This window comes from Copadichromis virginalis, linkage group LG23 (genome assembly GCF_057382275.1).
Source record: "Copadichromis virginalis isolate Kocher_CV1m ecotype Utaka linkage group LG23, C_Virginalis_male_GT1.1, whole genome shotgun sequence".
NCBI classification, from domain to species: Eukaryota; Metazoa; Chordata; class Actinopteri; order Cichliformes; family Cichlidae; genus Copadichromis; species Copadichromis virginalis.
Genome location: NC_140639.1, coordinates 52,342,081 through 52,360,961, shown reverse-complemented (window position 1 = coordinate 52,360,961; position 18,881 = coordinate 52,342,081). Strand labels below are relative to the sequence as shown.

The 18,881-nt window shown below is 44.4% G+C and overlaps 1 protein-coding gene across 4 annotated transcripts; it reads left to right on the top strand.

Annotated features, from left to right (window-relative positions):
- The first annotated feature begins 8,833 nt into the window (after nt 1-8,833).
- Nucleotides 8,834-14,893, top strand: pnpla4 (patatin-like phospholipase domain containing 4). 4 transcript variants are annotated; one of them, XM_085448915.1, is made up of 8 exons: nt 8,834-8,935; nt 9,319-9,507; nt 10,006-10,100; nt 11,850-11,985; nt 12,228-12,293; nt 12,704-12,774; nt 13,227-13,379; nt 13,981-14,044. In XM_085448915.1, the coding sequence occupies exons 2-7, from the start codon at nt 9,325-9,327 to the stop codon at nt 13,369-13,371; spliced, it is 696 nt and encodes a 231-aa protein (XP_085305041.1). In that variant the 5' UTR covers nt 8,834-8,935; nt 9,319-9,324; the 3' UTR covers nt 13,372-13,379; nt 13,981-14,044. The 4 variants fall into 4 exon arrangements, with proteins under 4 accessions (XP_085305041.1, XP_085305038.1, XP_085305039.1 ...); XM_085448913.1 differs by lacking the exon at nt 12,704-12,774 and having other exon boundaries at nt 8,844-8,935; nt 13,981-14,893; XM_085448912.1 differs by lacking the exon at nt 12,704-12,774 and having other exon boundaries at nt 8,836-8,935; nt 13,227-14,046.
- Nucleotides 14,894-18,881: the final 3,988 nt, after the last annotated feature.

Here is an 18,881-nt window from a genome sequence, read left to right as displayed (position 1 = left end):
TATTGCATACATACATCTGGTCCCTGGATGATGTGCTATAGTAGAATATATTGTCATATGGACATGGAACAAAAGAGAGCAAAGAATGTGTTTAAGGACTTATAATGATACAAAGTCCCTTCTGTCTTTTCCTCCCAATTCAGAGATGGATTTTCAGATTTATTTTTAGAAAAAAAGAGATAAATATTTAATCGGCTTGAGCAACACACAGAGTGAGGACACCGTCTGCAATTAGCTTCAAGGTTTGACAAATAGCAATTCATGACAATTAGTTTATTCATGACCATTTTTTATGTTTTGTTTATGTTGTAGGCTGCAGCCCCAGCAACTTTGATGGCAGAGGATGGATCAACGGACGGACGGATGGAGGGACAGACAGATGGATGGATGGATGGATGGATGGATGGGCGAACATATGGACAGACGGATGGATGGATGGATGGATGGATGGATGGATGGATGGGCGAACATATGGACAGACGGATGGATGGATGGATGGGCGAATGATGGGCGAACATATGGACGGACAGATGGATGGATGGATGGATGGATGGATGGATGGATGGATGGATGGATGGATGGATGGACGGACAGACAGACAGACAGACGGATGGATGGATGGATGGATGGATGGATGGATGGATGGATGGATGGATGGAAGGACGGACGGACGGAGGTAGGGAAGGACAGACAGATGGATGGATGAACGGATAGATGGATGATGGATGGATGGGCGAACATATGGACAGACGGATGGATGGATGGATGGATGGATGGATGGATGGATGGATGGATGGACGGACGGACGGACGGATGGATGGATGGATGGATGGATGGATGATGGATGGACGGACGGACGTAGGGAAGGACAGACAGATGGATGGATGGATGGATGGATGGATGGATGGATGGATGGATGGAAGGACGGACGGACGGACGGACGGATGGATGGATGGATGGACGGACAGACAGACAGAAGGACGGATGGATGGATGGATGGATGGATGGATGGATGGATGGATGGATGGATGGATGGATGGATGGATGGACAGACAGACAGATGGACGGATGGATGGACGAATGGATGGATGGATGGATGGATGGATGGATGGATGGATGGATGGATGGATGGATGGACAGACAGACAGATGGACGGATGGATGGATGGATGGATGGATGGATGGATGGATGGACGGACAGACAGACAGATGGATGGATGGATGGATGGATGGATGGATGGATGGATGGATGGATGGACAGACAGATGGATGGATGGATGGATGGATGGATGGATGGATGGACGGGCGGACAGATGGATGGATGGATGGATGCGTGGACAGACAGACGGATGGACGGATGGACGGATGGATGGATGGACGGATAGATGGATGATGGATGGATGGATGGATGGATGGACAGACGGACGGACGGACAGATGGATGGATGGATGGATGGATGGATGGATGGATGGATGGATGGATGGATGGGCGGATGGGCGGATGGAAGGACGGACAGATGGACTGACAGACAGATGGACGGATGGATGGATGGATGGATGGATGGATGGATGGATGGATGGATGGACGGACGGGCGGACAGATGGATTGATGGATGGATGCGTGGACAGACAGACGGATGGACGGATGGACGGATGGATGGATGGACGGATAGATGGATGATGGATGGATGGATGGATGGATGGACAGACGGACGGACGGACAGATGGATGGATGGATGGATGGATGGATGGATGGATGGATGGATGGATGGATGGGCGGATGGGCGGATGGAAGGACGGACAGATGGACTGACAGACAGATGGACGGATGGATGGATGGATGGATGGATGGATGGATGGACGGACAGACAGATGGATGGACGGATGGATGGAGGACGGATGGATGGATGGATGGATGGATGGATGGATGGATGGATGGATAAATGGACGGACGGACAGACAGATGGACGGATGGATGGACGGATGGATGGATGCACAGACAGACAGATTTTTTCTGAGCAATAACCTTTGTCCTATAATCAAACCTTGTAGTGGTTCCTCATGATGGAATAGGGAGTTTTTCCCTTTAATTTTTCTGTATCTAGATGACCACCAAAGTCAGCTCTCACTGGAGATCTGGGGGTAACAGTGTCACAAGTCTTTCAGTGTGAAGGAGAATATGCTGGTGATGAGAAAGAATGTAGTTCACACTGTGGTTATTTGTTGTGACACAACCAAATTAAAGCTGAGATTTAGAACACAGTAGTTTCTGTAAAGTTGTTCAGTAACAGCAAGACCACAAAACTTTTAGACCTTCTCTTTCAACTAAACTTGTCTGATTGCAGAAAACGATTGAGTTTCGACTGGGTATAATGTGATACAGGACACTGAGTTTTCTTTTTTCCTCCCCTGCCTGGGCATCCGTTCTAAAAATCGCAATTACAGTTGTTCCTCTTTTCTCCTCCTGAACGATATCCAATTTTCTCTTCCTTAAATAGTTTGTCCTCCAGTTTCCAGAGGAGACACTGTAAGATTTTAGAAATTGCTCTGAGACGCCGGGCTACTGCTCATTCCTGTGATCGATGCAATTCTACTTTTTTCCTGCTCGGCTTCTCAGAATGTTAACAGTCTCACATGGCGTGACACTGTCCTTTCACTTCGGCCTCAACTCAATCTACTCCGATGTTATTCAGTCAGGGCTGCTTGTTTCTATTTGTTGTCTGTAAGCAGCTAATCTTTAGTCCAATGGGAGATTGCTATGAAATACCACTAACGCAGAGCTGACATTATGATGAGTCATCTCCCAGTGAGGTGAGTAATTCTCACCTCCTCGTCCTCTGTATGCAGATCTGCAGCAATATGACAAGTACATGTTTGCACTGTGTTGATGTGATTGGCCTAATGGCCTTTCAGCCAACCATCACCTCTCATCTGTCGCATCGCGTCTGTTCTCCTTTTCTTGTTGTTGTTGTCTTCACACCCACATGCTGTCTTTCCATCACAACCTCAGCCTCTCTGCTCTGCTTTTCAATTTCACTTTGATTTTCTCCTCTCCCGGCTTGGCTACAAATTCCTTTTTTTATCTACAGGAACTATTTGATCTGTTAACAGATTTTCTTTATCTGTATGACCTTGTGATGGCTTTCCAGCAACACGTGTGGGAGTATATAGGGAGGACAAGGATGGGGTTTTCTTTCTCTATAATTGGCCTGTGGAAAAAAATTAAAGCTTTGTCAGCTGGCCTGAGCCCTGAGAAGTATAATTCCTCCCACAATTTCCTCCGGCCACTCAAATACAAAAACATTCAGCCCATGTTCTCACAGTAAATGTGACTTGAAGGGATAATGCTTCCTCCATCATTTTTCTGAAAGTGCCTCTTAATTATAACTTTGCTCTGGATAATGACTCTGATATCTGAAATTGGAGTTCTTCGTTTCTTTTATCCCAGAATTTCACAGACTGTGGGATGACAGTGTGTCACACGTACACTTTCTAACAGCTAAGCTTTGCCACAGGCTTTCCACTGAACAACTACCAGCTCCTTTGTCTAGAAGGATAATTAAATCACAGCTCAAGGCTAAACCTCTGCTGCTACTTGAACAATAATGAATGACTGAGGTTAGCATTGCTCTGGTACTTGTGTCACCGTGCTTGGGTATCTAAAAAAAAAACAAAGAGTTTCAAAATAAATAGATGACACAGCAGCAGGTACATGTTTTATTTGTGCTCATGAACATCTCTATTTGTTTCAGTGAGCTCCAATTTTTGTAGAAAGTGCTGTGAGCGGTGGTGAAGAGCATTCACTTAAGGAAAAAGAAAAAAGAAATGCTTTCTGGTTAGAGTGTGACTTGATTTACTGACCTTCTCGTATGAGCGCTCCCAAACCTTTCAAGGTCCTGTGGGCAGAGATTGCTGTAAAGTCTAAAGTGATTAGCATTTTCTATTTTCTTATTGACCACCACAAGCCTCACTCATACATACAAACACGTTGCATTTTATTTTAAAGGTGCAAAGCAGTTTCAGTATTTACCTGCCCTCAATGATCTAAGCACACAGAAGCAGCCGAATAATTCTTTGACAAGTGACAGGTACATTGTCTTCTTTATCAAAATGTTCCCTTTTCTGGACAGTTATACAACTGTATGAACAACGGCAAATGCACTGCAAACATATGATATAAAAGAAGACCTGCATAAGTATACATTAGGGGGTGGGGCGATTGTGGCTCAAGAGTTGGGAGTTCGCCTTGTAATCGGAAGGTTGTCGGTTCGAGCCCCGGCTTGGACAGTCTCGGTCGTTGTGTCTTTGGGCAAGACACTTCACCCGTTGCCTACTGGTGGTGGTCAGAGGGCCCGGTGGCGCCAGTGTCCGGCAGCCTCTCCTCTGTCAGTGCGCCCCAGGGTGGCTGTGGCTACAATGTAGCTGCCATCACCAGTGTGTGAATGGGTGGATGACTGGATATGTAAAGCGCTTTGGGGTCCTTAGGGACTAGTAAAGCGCTATATAAATACAGGCCATTTACCATTAGACATAATTGGTGCTAGATTAGATCAAAAACAAATGCAGTTGAGAAATTTTGCACAGTTTAGCTACACACCTGACACGCTCATAGAGTACAAAGCAGACAAGGTGCAATGGAACCTGCATAGTCACGATATGCAGTCTTAAGTTGGTGAAAAGAATTCTAATGATCACTGTGCTTCTTTCAATACGGCTGTGATTTTTTATGAAAGATATTTAGGGTCATTTCGACGAACAAATTCTCACAGGCACTGTTTCCTAATAAAGAAGGGTGCCTCTAAAATAATAACAAATCTGACCTCTTCAACTTTCAACCCTGAGAGCACAAGTGAGTCCCTCCCTGTTTTACAAAAGCCTAATTAGCTACTGCAACACACAAAGTAGGGAATCAAAAAAAACAATAGCACCACCTGTTGGTGAGATTTCATAAAGAAACAGGACAAATAAAACAGAACACATACAGTGGTTTGCAAAAGTATTTGGCCCCCTTGAACTTTCCCACATTTTGTCACATTACAGCCACAAACATGAATCAGTTTTATTGGACTTCCACGTGAAAGACCAACACAAAGTGGTGCACACGTGAGAAGTGGAACGAACATCAGACATGACTCCAAACATTTTTACAAATAAATAACTGCAAAGTGGGGTGTGCGTAATTATTCAGCCCCCTGAGTCAACACTTTGTAGAACCAGCTTTTGCTGCAGTTCCAGCTGCCAGTCTTTTAGGGTCTGTCTCTACCAGCTTTGCACATCTACAGACTGAAATCTTTGCCCATTCTTCTTTGCAAAACAGCTCCAGCTCAGTCAGATTAGATGGACAGCGTTTGTGAACAGCAGTTTTCAGATCTTGCCACAGATTCTGGATTGGATTTAGATCTGGACTTTGACTGGGCCAGTCTAACACATCCCATTGTTGCCCTGGCTTTATGTTTAGGGTCGTTGTCCTGCTGGAAGGTGAAGCTCCGCCCCAGTCTCAAGTCTTTTGCAGACTCCAACAGGTTTTCTTCCAAGGTTGCCTGTATTTGGCTCCATCCATCTTCCCATCAACTCTGACCAGCTTCCCTGTCCCTGCTGAAGAGAAGCCCCCCCAGAGCATGATGCTGCCACCACCATATCTGACAGTGGGGATGGTGTGTTCAGAGTGATGTGCAGTGTTAGTTTTCCACACATAGCGTTTTGCATTTTGGTCTCATCTGACCAGAGCAGCTTCTTCCACATGTTTGCTGTGTCCCCCACATGGCTTGTGGCAAACTGCAAACGGGACTTCTTCTGGTTTTCTGTTAACAATGCTTTCTTCTTGCCACTCTGCCATAAAGGCCAACTTTGTGCAGTGCACGACTAATAGTTGTCCTATGGACAGATTCCCCACCTGAGCTGTAGATCTCTGCAGCTCGTCCAGAGTCACCATGGGCCTCTTGGCTGCATTTCTGATCAGCGCTCTCCTTGTTCGGCCTGTGAGTTTAGGTGGACGGCCTTGTCTTGGTAGGTTTGCAGTTGTGCCATACTCCTTCCATTTCTGAATGATGGATTGAACAGTGCTCCGTGGGATGTTCAAGGCTTGGGAAATCTTTTTGTAGCCTAAGCCTGCTTTAAATTTCTCAATAACTTTGTCCCTGACCTGTCTGGTGTGTTCTTTGGACTTCATGGTGTTGTTGCTCCCAATATTCTCTTAGACAACCTCTGAGGCCGTCACAGAGCAGCTGTATTTGTACTGACATTAGATTACACACAGGTGCTCTCTGTTTAGTCATTAGCACTCATCAGGCAACGTCTATGTGCAACTGACTGCACTCAGACCAAAGAGGGCTGAATAATTACGCACACCCCACTTTGCAGTTATTGATTTGTAAAAAATGTTTGGAGTCCATCCATCCATTCGCTTCCGCTTATCCTTTTTCAGGCTCCAGCGCCCCGCTGGACCCTATCCCAGCTGTCATAGGGCGAGAGGCGGGGTACACCCTGCCTCTCGCAGGGCCAACACACAGGGACAGACAACCATTCACACTCACATTCAAACCTAGTGGCAATTTGGATTATCCAATTAACCTATCCCCACAAGCTGCATGTCTTTGGATGGTGGGAGGAAGCCGGAGTACCTGGAGGGAACCCACGCAAACACGGGGAGAACATGCAAACTCCACACAGAAAGACCCCGGCCTGGTGGTGGAATTGAACTCAGGACCTTCTTGCTGTGCGGCAACAGTGCTAACCACCGTGCCACCGTGCTGCTGTTTAGAGTCATGTATGATTTTCGTTCCACTTCTCACGTGTGCACCACTTTGTGTTGGTCTTTCACCTGGAATTCAAATAACATTGATTCATGTTTGTGGCTGTAATGTGACAAAATTCAAGGGGGCCGAATACTTTTGCAAGCCAGTGTAACTGTGCCTGACACATGACTGTCCGGCCTACAGTTAGCTGTTCTGGGTGTTTCTCATCGACTGGCAGCTGGTTCATCTGTGCTGCCAGATGCTTGTGGAGTGCAGTCAGCTTCTTCAGCCAGTAGATGTGAACCATGTCAGTGTCATGGTCCTGAGTCTGCCGACTCAGTGTTTCTTTATGCTTTTGTTTATTCTGAGTATGTTTTCTGTTATGATTTTGTTATAATGTTTGCCAGAAAACCATCAAATCTGAAGGAGTGAGAGAAATGTGCCAAGAAAGAATGAGTTGTATACAGTAAATCATTAGCGAAACGTCTTTGATAGAAACTAGAATAAGCAAGTGCAAATAAAGTAAATTTAAGAACTTGTAAAATACATATAAGAAAAGATCCAATAAAGCCACACCATAAAACACAGATAATAAAACATTAAAAACACAACATGGGTTTTCAACATTTGCTCTGTTGTTCCACTTTCCAAAGCAGTTTCAGTGAGGACCAGGTGCTCGTTCTGAAGTAGCAAAATGCCAAGACAGCAATACTCAAAATTATGTTCTATAATAAGATTATTCAATTATAACGTTTTGCTAATGGCAGGCAAAGGTTTATTAAATTTTAATTTCATTAATTTAGAGTTCAGATTAAATTTCGTGTGGACATTAGAAGGATTTTCACTTTTGAACATACATTTTGATGGTCTGTGAGGTTGGTATGTTGCACAGTACTCTCATGAGTTTATGGACTATACATGCTGACCAGAAAAACAACAACAACACAAAAAAATCAGTCCACTCTTCTATCTCAGAGAAGCAGACAGATTTCATAATGCTATGGCGATTTGTGTCTTTATCAAAAAACAAACAAACAAAAACATTATTATATTATAAGCTAAAGAAATTGATTCTTTTCTACTCTCCTGGAGTACTCAAAGCGCTCTATACAGCATGCCACATCATACACACAAGCACTCTACACTTTGTCAGGGGTTTCTAACAAACATACACTTTCATACTGGTGGGGGTTAAGACTGGGGGAGCCAGGAATCAAACCACCAACCTTCTGATCAGCAGATGACCTGCTCTACCTCCTGAGCTACAGCCATCACCTGCAGTAGCTAAAGAAAAGAAAAAAACTGAACTGAGCTGAATGCATGTGTTTAGCGCCAGAGTTTGGAGGGCCAGGAGTGACTAAAATATGCCATTAAATAATTAATTAAACGTTTCATTAAATAATTAAAACTGGAATTAATTAATTTAATTAATATTTCAATAAATATTTAAATGCCCATTCATTTTATTTAAAACATGTAATCAATTATTTATGTCTTCATTTCCAATTTTTAAATTAATGACACATTTAATTAACAATTAATTAATTACTACAATATTGACACATTAAATTATTTATTTATTAAAATTTTTAATTATTTATTAACAGATTTAAATCATTATTTAATGGTGTATCTACCCTGACCCTGCGGCTGTCTTCATGAATTTATTTTATCTGTCAGCCTCACCCATCAAAGTCAGGGGGTGGAGTCAACACCATTGCTTTGGCCTGGTGGCCATGTTTTAGTGGGTGTTTCTCAGTGCCAACAATGCACATGTGGAAATAACTGAACTGTACTTTGAAATACCCTGTTTGTATGTCACCAAATATACTTTGAATATTTTTCTAGCCGGGAATGTAGTGTTTTAGTCTTGAAATATCTGGTCGGTTTGTCAAGATTTGTCAAGAAATTGGAATTAATTGATTAAATAAATATTTCAATAATTAAATGCCCCTTCATTTAATTTAAAACATTTAAAAAATTATTTATTTATTTGTTTCACATCTTAATTGTAATTATTGACACATTTAATTAATAATTTATTGGTGTATTTAATTAATTCATTTTGTCACTCCTGGCCCCCCATCCACAGAGTTGAACTCGCGTTATCGCGAGGTTGGTCTTATTTTGAATTCAGGAGCAGGGCTTTGTTTACTTCCGGTGTACACAGAAAGGTTGAAAACGGCTGGTTCTCCAAGAAAAGGTACTCAATATGTTGACAGTGATGGTTTCAGCATTAACCGCGTTATAGGAAATGTGCTTTCGTCACTTTTTGTGTGTGTTTTCAGCGAGCTTTGCTTTTCTGTCCTGTTATCCGATCACGACGGTGAGATAAGCATTTGGCCCTAAAGCTGAAGTTTACACAAGTAACAAGCTTGGCGCGTACGCGATGAGGAGTGAAAAAAGGCTTTCTGATGGACACGTGCTTTCATGCAGTCATGTTTGCAGCAGGGCGGAGGGGTCAGACTTCCCTGCCTTCTTGGTTTATTCGTGCTACTCGTATATGTGGCACTAAATTGCAGTAATCACACGGCTGGACTCAACAACGCCACGTGTGACTCATGTCATGTTTGCATGTTTGTGCAGGTGTTAATGATGACGGTCCTGAATCTGTCCTTTGCTGCGTGTGGTTTCCTGGGGATCTATCACTTGGGTGCCATGGAGGCCTTTCTCCGGCATGGGCACAAGCTGCTGGGCTCCCTCGGGGCCTGTGCAGGTGCTTCTGCTGGGGCACTGGTGGCTGCTGTAATGGTCACAGCTCCTGAAAAGTTGGAGGTATGGTGTACAGTCCAGGGGTATGTGGGGTTAGTGAAACCCTCTGGTCTCTGAGCAAAATGGAGACAAACTATTTCTCGCTCCTGATTCTTGCTTCTTCTTTAGTACTGGCAGTTTTTATATGTGTGTGTACGGGACTAAAGACTTTGTCAGGGTGAATGATGCTCAGGGATACTTGCTGTTTTAGTGATGCACACTGTAACAGCCGATCCTATAAAATAACAACTCAGATGTTAGCGTACTCAGAGTGAGTAATTAGCTGTAAATTCAGGAATCTAGATGAACAACAAGCGATTGAGTGAAATGTTATTTACAAGGCGCACTGTGCTCATATATCCTCTGTTCTCAGTTAGTTTTGCAGATTTCAGACTTTGATTGTATTGAGATAAATCACCAGCTGTGCAGGAAAAATGAATCTGTGAGTGTAGAGCTGAGTGAATGAGCTTTGTTACACTAGTGACTGAATGATATGACTGTGCTTTTGTTTCCTTCTTCCAGCACTGCAAAGACTTCACCTACAGGTTTGCTGACGGTGTGAGACAGCAGCGGTTTGGGGCCGTCACACCAGGATACAACTTTATGCTCACACTCCGGTAACTACTTAGCAGAAGTCTCCTCAACAATCACCGGGCAATGTTACACGATGGAGGTGTTGATGTCTCCCATTGTGGACCTGCAACACGTGTTGCTGTGAATACTGGTTGGTGGTCAATGACCAGCTTAAACACTGAAAACACTGTGGAGATATTTTCCACCTGCTGCAGCGTCATAGCTCTGTGTCACGCAGTGGAAGGTGCACTGAGTTTGTTTAATGCCACAGTAGCAGTGGAATAGACAGATTCATTATCCCCTGAGGTTAACTTGCAGTTACTTTTATGATCCTCATGTTTTGTACCTTACACCATTATCAGGTCAGAAAGCTAAAGCCTTTACCAAACCAGTCAGTCTCTTCAGATTCAGCAGGCATGAAGCACAAGTAGTATCTATGGGTTAACAAGCCTGTTTCAAACATTCCCACAGTTCATACTTCATGTCAGGACTAAACAAACTACGTAACCCTGGAGCACCGTCAGCTGTAGCTGTGCAAAGATGTTTGGTTCTTTCTAAACAAGTCACTGTTTGGCTGAATGGAGCCTGAGCAAGACGTGTTTGGCCCGGGTGCGATCAGGACTTTGTGGAAGAACAAGATTCGACTGAACTCTTAACACGTGCTTTCTGTCAGTGAGCTCGGGACGTTTGTCAGAAAGACTCAGCTGCAGGTCTGTTAATCAGAGTCATAATGGCTTTTTAATTTTCATCTTTTTGTTTTCAGCTTTGTTTGGTTCCAGTTTGCTTGCACTGTGCGGTTTCATGCTTCAGTTTAGTTTTTTAGTTTTAATGCAGTTATTATATTTATATACACTGCCAGTCAGACGTCTGGACACACTTTGTCATTTAATGATTTTTCATTATTTTTACTACTTTCTACATCGTAGATAAACCGAAGACATTCAATATATTTAGATTCCTGACAGTAGCCGCCCTCTGCTGTGTCGACAGCTGCAAACCCTCGGCCTTCTCTCAGTGAGCTTCATGATGTCGTCACCTGACATGGTTTCACCTCACAGCCTGTCATTGGTGGAGTTTCTTGCCTTCTTAATGACGTTGGCACCATCGGTTGTGCAGCAGTCAGGTTGGTGCACAGCTGACAGCCCTATTTGACAACTGTTAGAGTTCATATTATGACAAGAACCATTCGGAGTAGAGAGAAACAACAGCCCATCATTACTTTAAGAACTGAAGCTCAGTCTGGAAAATTGGTCAAACTTTGAATGTGTCCCCGAGTGCAGTCGCAGAAACCATCAAGACCACGATGAAACTGTCTCACGTCTCAAAGGACAAACACAGTAACTGAAGCTGAAAGCACACAAAGAACGACAAACAGCACCCAGGACTGCAGCACGTCAAAGCTTCTTAGCTGCTGATCTTGGCCTAGTATTCCTAATTCTTCCAGCTTTAGTCTCAGGTGTGTGTATGCTATTAAAACTCATCAAATTATTCATATTTAATGATTTTTCATTTGCTGCTGACCGAGTTTGTGATAGACACAGAAAACAGGTAAAGAGGCAGGGGGCGACCTGCTGCTGGCGGTTAGTTTGTCAGTATCTATGCTTGAAGTGTAAGCTGAGGTGTGAGGAAGGCACACGGCAGCTGAATAAGGCCAGCAGGCTTCGGTCAGTGTAAGTGCTTGATAGCTTGATTAATAATCGCACGTCCCTGTAAAACAGTGTTTACGATGCCCTGTGGAGATGATTCCATTAAAGCTCTGACAAATGAACATCTGCGTGTGGATTTTCCCACAGGGAGGGGATAGAAGAGATTCTCCCCACAGAGGCTCACAGTCTGGCCACTGACCGCCTCTACGTCTCAATAACACACTCAGAAAGTGGCACGAACCACAGCGTGTCGACGTTTACCTCCAGGGAGGAGCTCATAAAGGTTCGCACCCCTCTCTGTAAACACACACAGTCCGTTTCAAACATGGTCATAAATGTTTATGATTGTTTTACAGCCTTGTTTCTCTCCAGTCTTCAGTTTAGTGCTTTTACTACTATAAATGACTCCGTGCTGTATATGAGCTGTTACCTGACTGCACGCGCCTCGTGACCAAAATGTTGAGCGACGAGCTGCCGAACCAAGTGTTTTTGCCGGATAACTGTCCCCCTCTTGTACCTGTCCAGGTCCTGTTAGCCAGCTGCTTTGTCCCAGTCTATGCTGGACTCAAACCAGTAGAGCTCAGAGGAAAGGTAAGGGTTTATGCCGGTGTCAGAACAAAATCAATTGGTTCATGATGTTCCGCAGGAACGAGCGACAGCTTGCTAGACTGATAAATCGAATGCTTTGCTGACTTCAGAGTGTTCGGTGCTAGAAAATGTTAAACATACAAAAGTAGATTATTGAGTGTGAGGAATGCTTGAATACATGTCAACTCTACTCTTTACTGGTAAAGACAACAGCCAGATATCACAGTCCAGGGTTAAAATGAGCTTTAACATGTGGGCATGAAAGAGGTTCTGAATAATACCTGAGGTTTTGTTACAACGAGCCAAAATGCCTGGTAAAGAAGATATTTGAATGTGTCTTGAGCCACTTTTACACATGAATTGTGGACGACGATGCATCATCTGAAGTTAATAGAGGCCTTTCCTTCAAATAGCACATAACAGGTCCTCTTCAGATGTGCTCTTACTGCTGGAAACCAGTGGAAACCCTGTTCCTTTGGTTCAGGTGAGGGTACACGCCACACCCACTCGCTGTAAATCCACGAGGCCTGTGCTGTTCTCACGTGGATGTAACCTGACATCACGTGGAAGTCATAGAGCGGACAGCTTTCTCTGCTCCGGCTGCTTCGTGCACTAGATTTGAACGTGTCCGTGCTGGTTGGGTTGTAGGAAAGTTCAGGTTTGCAGGGCTTGTCTACAAAGTATTTAATGACAGGATTATTTATGCAGCTGTAGCTCAGGATGTCAAGCAGGTCATCTGCTAATCAGAAGGTTGGTGGTTCCACCCTGGCTGCTTTTCTCTCCAGGCCATCCATCAGAGTGTGAACGTCAGATAAAACACACCAGCTTCCCTGTCCTGTTAGCATGTTTGTGATTGTCTGAAAGTCTAAACAGCTTTCTTTGCTCTAAACCTTTTTGTAGCTGTTGTGTGACCAGAAGGCTCTTTGTTTCCTGTAGAAATGGATTGATGGAGGATTCACTGACAGCCTGCCGATCCTGCCTGTGGGACGAACCATCACGGTGTCACCCTTTGCTGGACGGCAGGATGTGTGTCCGATCCACAGGGGGCGGTTCAAAACTCAACTCAGCTTGGCCAACATGAACATAATGGTGAGAACCGGAGCATCTGATTGGTCTGTAAGGAGAAACCTGGATTCCCAGATTATTCTCCACCTTCAGCTTTTTACCATAACTGAGCAGCGTGTACGGCTAATAGTGCTAAAGATATGTGCCAGGCAACAAAGCTTTCTCACTCTGTGAACTTCCTGTCAGTGCACGTGGAGCACACCACCACCACCACCCAGTGCTCCAACCTGCTGGTTGTATTCAGCTTCTTCAGCAGCTTCAAATTTCCGGAGAGTCCGAAACCAAAGTGCTGCAGTTATGAAACAGAGTCATGTTCAGATATGTGGAGGGTGCGTTCAGACAGAACTGACCGGTGTCCTTCACACGGTCACAGTTCAGATATTAGTCTTTGACATTACGTTAATAATAAAGGTAAAGAGTTCTGTAATCTTAGATGTGCTGCCAGAACCATAAATCTTTTGATCTCGTTAGAAGATGAAGTCGAGCTGTAGATGTTATTTGACCTGATCCAGCTCACAGCACAAAGTGCAGCACGTCCAGCCGTGAATGGCTGCGTGTGCGTGCAGAAGGACGTGTTTCTGTCACTTTGTTGATGTGAACGCAGTCTTTCCGTTGGCTTCCTCAGCTTTCCGTGGAGAACCTCAAACGTCTGAATCAGGCTCTGTTCCCTCCGTCCGCCGGCGCCATGCGTTCGTTATGTGAAGAAGGTTTCACGGACGCCGTGAGGTTCTTAAAGAGAGAGGGCTGGATGGGCTGAGCGTCACACATGGACAAATGGAGCGTGTGAAGCCTGGAGTGTCGTTTACCAAGAAGGAATAAACATTTTCTGTATTTATACGTACTTCCTGGGTGATTTTACTCACCCAGGAAACAGACACATGCTAGAAAAGTAACTGCACCGATGTTTGCATGCAGTGATGTTGAAGTGATTCAGCCTTTGACTTGGTGCATGTTTGGAAAGATGGTACATTGTGGGCTTCACTCAGATTACTTTGATCACACAGGCGTCCTCTCTGTGACAGCATGTGAACCTGGACTTTTATCATAGTTTCTTTTCTTTTGACTTGAAGCAAAGTGAAAAATATCGGATATCCGTGACCCGCCTCACAGAAAGGTTTGTGCCGCCCTCGTGGATGCCGGCGGCTCCCCCAGGACACGAGGCAGCACGAGTCTTTGAAGGGTTGGATGTTTGTGCAGGTTTGACTGCTGCTGGGTCACCGTTTGATTTCCTTCAGGAGCGACTTGGCGTGTGCGAGAGCTGCTCTGCACTCAGCCAGGCGAGGCAGCAGTTACACACATGCAGCAGACTGCAGAGGACGGGCTGGGATCAGGATATTCCAGGAACCCTCAGTGGCATTTCCATCTTTTCTATACAGTCTTTTTGGTGAACAGCAGTGTGAAGGCTGCGATGGGGCTGTCGGTGCTGCTGATCTTTAAAACCAGGAACTCCATGTGTTCTGTTTTTTGATGTCCTTTAAATGATGTTTGTTGTAAAATGAGTGATTTGAACGAGTAAACAAAGGAATGTCAAATAATAATGTTCTTGTCGTCGCTGTCATTATTCTCTCAGACCCGAGCCGGCTGTTGGGATGTCTTCGCTCCCTTATGTAGCACGTCTGTGCTGACATGATGCCGTATGAAATCCATCATAGATACTGTGCATACTGACGAAAGTGACAGGGAGCGCCGCAGCTTCATTTTAGGCTCAAGACGTGCAGAAGTCCACCCAGGGATGTGCATCATGAACAGTCCTGAGTAGTACAGAACCTGAATGTTGTATCGTAGTCAGTTAAACATTATTAGTAACAGAGATCTGTGAAGATCTGCTGCAAACACAGAGGTCATCCTACTGTCTGCTGTCATCAGTCAACTTTTATTCTTACCTTTAACAACAAAGTCTTCAACACTAATGTCAACAGACAAACATGACCTGAGTCACCAGGACAGGCTTGAGTTTGTGTTTGAGTTCTTACTGAAACGATTCAGGATTGTTTTGCATTTTAAACTTGTAACATCTAAATTTGATTTCGACACACACACACACACACACACACACACACGTATCCCACTTGTGCGTATTGTGTTATTATGTAAGCTCACCTGCTGCTTGTGGTAATAAGGCTCATTTAAAGCTTCCGCCTGCGGCAAAGAAACCCCAGCTTGTGTTTTTCTCCCTAATGTTGAGTCTCGTAATGAACTACAGTAGGGGACTGCTGTGTGGACGGAGGCCAGCTGAAGGAGCTCATTTGTTAGTGTAATTATTCAGCTGCTGACTTCAGTGTATGGGACTGAAAAGCTGTTGTTCACACCTGCAATGTGTTATTTGTGTGATAAGCCGTTCAGATCCACTGGAAAGCAGAGAATGCTTTTCAGCTCCTGGAAGTTTTTCATCTGCGAGCTGCACTGTCCTCTGGTCCTAAACGAATGCAGTGGAAACTGATTCTACAAAGGCCCAAAGAGGATGGAGGTCTAGTATTTATGCAATCCAGGAACATCCGTGCCCTTTGTGCTGTTCTGTCCACAGTTATTTGGGGAAATGGGATTCTGGGCTGTAACCACAGTACTGCAGTAGAAGCTCCCGCTGAGCCCCGGGGCTGCTGGGAGATCCAGTCGGCAGATATGATTGGTACCTTTGCACAGGCTAATAAACAACTCCACAAGCTGCAAAGATTTCTTTGTTACCCTCGCCTGCACGCTGAAGAAATAAGCAAAACATAACGGCTATTTCCTGATTGTTTTCTACACTGTACTGTCTGAGCATGAAGGAGCGTGACACGTATTAAAGTATATGGCCTAAACTGAGGGCGAATCAGGACGCGTGATATCCCACCCTGTGTTCTCAACAGACGAGCTCTGATGTGACTTACGGTCTGCAGTCCTCATCATAGTCAGCCTGTCCACGTTCCCTCAAAGCAAAGAGCTCACTGCTGAAACACACCAGGCTACAGGTCTGTTAGCGATGCTGAGGGTTGGTTTTATTTTTTTTTTTGCAGGCACATTCAGACAGTGTATCCAACTACAACAGGGCTGTCGAACTCCAGGCCTCGAGGGCCGGTGTCCTGCAGGTTTTAGGTGTCACCCTGGGTCAGCACACCTTGACCAAATGATTAGTTCATTACCAGGCCTCTGGAGAACTTCAGGACATGATGAGGAGGTCATTTAACCATTTGAATCAGCTGTGTTGGATAAAGGACCCGTCTAAAACCTGCAGGGCACCAGCCCTCGAGGCCTGGAGTGTGGCCAGGGGTGTCACACTCCAGGCCTCGAGGGCTGGGTACTTCAGACCCAGCAACACACTCAGACAATAACTAGAACTGAAGAAGCTTCTCGGATGAGAGGTGAAACGTCTTCAAGCAACTTAAAGAAGTCCAGACGCTTTTCTTTCCACGCTGTGGGCAGGTTTTATGCCTGAAACACACTGAACACATTTACAGGTCACGTGCCCCGATGCTCAGCCCCAGACTAAGCTTTCATTGGTTGTTTGTTCACACGCTCACATTCTGTGCAGTTTAGGCTGATTTCTTTGGATATTGATGAGTTCAAATTAACTTTTTTCCTCAGCTCTGAGGAATGAATAGATACTGCTGTTCTCTGATCTCTCAGTCCACTACCACCAGTGCCAGATATGATCACAGAGGTCCTGCGACTGTCATCAGCCACAGACGCACTGTTCATGGAGCTTTTCAGAGAAGTCAGGCTTGAACCTGTTACGGTGCTGCACAAGATGATGTTTTTCAGCCGTACATCTAAATGTGGTTCCAATAAGTTTATTTGAATTTCGAGCTCCAGTGACTGAACCTGAACTGGAACACACAGACACAATAACTGATGGTTAAAAAGATGCTAGGGCAGGTCCTGACTTAAACATGGGGTGAAGGGCTCAGATAAGACTGGCTGCAGGGGCCCGGGAGCCCCGCCCCTCCCTGAGCATAGTTCTGCTGCAGGTTACTTCCTGTTAAAAGGGTGTTTTTCCTTCCCACTATTGTAGAGTGCTTGCTCACAAGACATTTATAGTTTTCACTGTAATTATAAAGCACCACTGACACCATCAGTGAACTGGTGCTATAGATGAGTCTTCTCTGGGAAAATAACCCAAACGGCAGCAACATGGCTCTCTTCCTGGTGCTGCTGAAGGTTGTCACTGTCCCCCTGGCTGAGGTCAGCGTTATCTTGGATTCCAAAAGGTTTCATGCCATCCCACAGAGGTTGATTATCTTGTTAACAATTTCACTTCTTTACTGTATACGAATCTGCTCCTCTGAAAAAGAAATTCTCACATCAGAGGTATAACTTTCAAACACTCACCTGAAAGCAGATGACTCGTAAGCTGGAGAGTCACAAATTTAGAAGATCATCATTTAGCCTGGAGAAATAGTTTGCTGCTTTATAAGAAAGCCCTCCGCAAAGCCAGAACATCTTACTATTCATCACTGATTGAAGAAAATAAGAACAACCCCAGGTTTCTCTTCAGCTCTGTAGCCAGGCTGACAAACAGTCAGAGCTCTGTTGAGCCAACCATCCCTTTAACGTTAACTAGTAATGACTTCATGAACTTCTTCACAAATAAAATTTTTATCATTAGAGGAAAAATTCCCAGTAATCATCCCACAGATGTAATATTATCTACAGCTACTCTTAGTACCATTGATGTTAAGTTAGACTCTTTTTCTCCAATTGATCTTTCTGAGTTAACTTCAATAATTACTTCCTCCAAACCATCAACGTGTCTTTTAGACCCCATTCCTACAAAACTGCTCAAAGAAGTCCTGCCATTAATTAATTCTTCGATCTTAAATATGATCAACCTATCTCTAATGATCGGCTATGTACCACAGGCCTTCAAGCTGGCTGTAGTTAAACCTTTACTCAAAAAGCATCTCTAGACCCAGCAGTCTTAGCTAATTATAGGCCAATCTCCAACCTTCCTTTCATATCAAACATCCTTGAAAGAGTAGTTGTCAAACAGCTAACAGATCATCTGCAGAGGTTTATTTGAAGAGTTTCAGTCAGGTTTCAGAGCTCATCACAGCACAGAAACAGCTTTAGTGAAGGTTACAAATGATGTTCTTATGGCCTCTGACAGTGGACTCATCTCTGTGCTTGTCCTGCTAGACCTCAGTGCAGCGTTCGATACTGTTGACCATAATATCCTATTAGAGCGATTAGAACATGCTGTAGGTATTACAGGTACTGTGCTGCAGTGGTTTGTATCATATCTATCTAATAGACTCCAGTTTGTGCATGTAAATGGAGAGTCCTCTTCACACACTGAGGTTAATCATGGAGTTCCACAGGGTTCAGTGCTAGGCCCAATTCTGTTTACATTATACATGCTTCCCTTAGGCAGCATCATTAGAAGACATAGCATACATTTACACTGCTATGCAGATGACACCCAGCTCTATCTGTCCATGAAGCCAGATAACACACACCAATGAGTTAAACTGCAGGAATGTCTTAAAGACATAAAGACCTGGATGGCCGCTAACTTTCTGCTTCTTAATTCAGATCAAACTGAGGTTATTG

What these genes read in the sequence shown, in the direction of transcription:
- pnpla4 (XM_085448912.1), top strand. Translation starts at nt 9,325, where the DNA reads ATGATGACGGTCCTGAATCTGTCCTTTGCTGCGTGTGGTTTCCTGGGG. An exon ending in CCAGGGAGGAGCTCATAAAG is followed by an intron (nt 11,986 to 12,227) that starts GTTCGCACCCCT and finishes GTACCTGTCCAG; the next exon opens with GTCCTGTTAGCCAGCTGCTT. An exon ending in CAGTAGAGCTCAGAGGAAAG is followed by an intron (nt 12,294 to 13,226) that starts GTAAGGGTTTAT and finishes TGTTTCCTGTAG; the next exon opens with AAATGGATTGATGGAGGATT.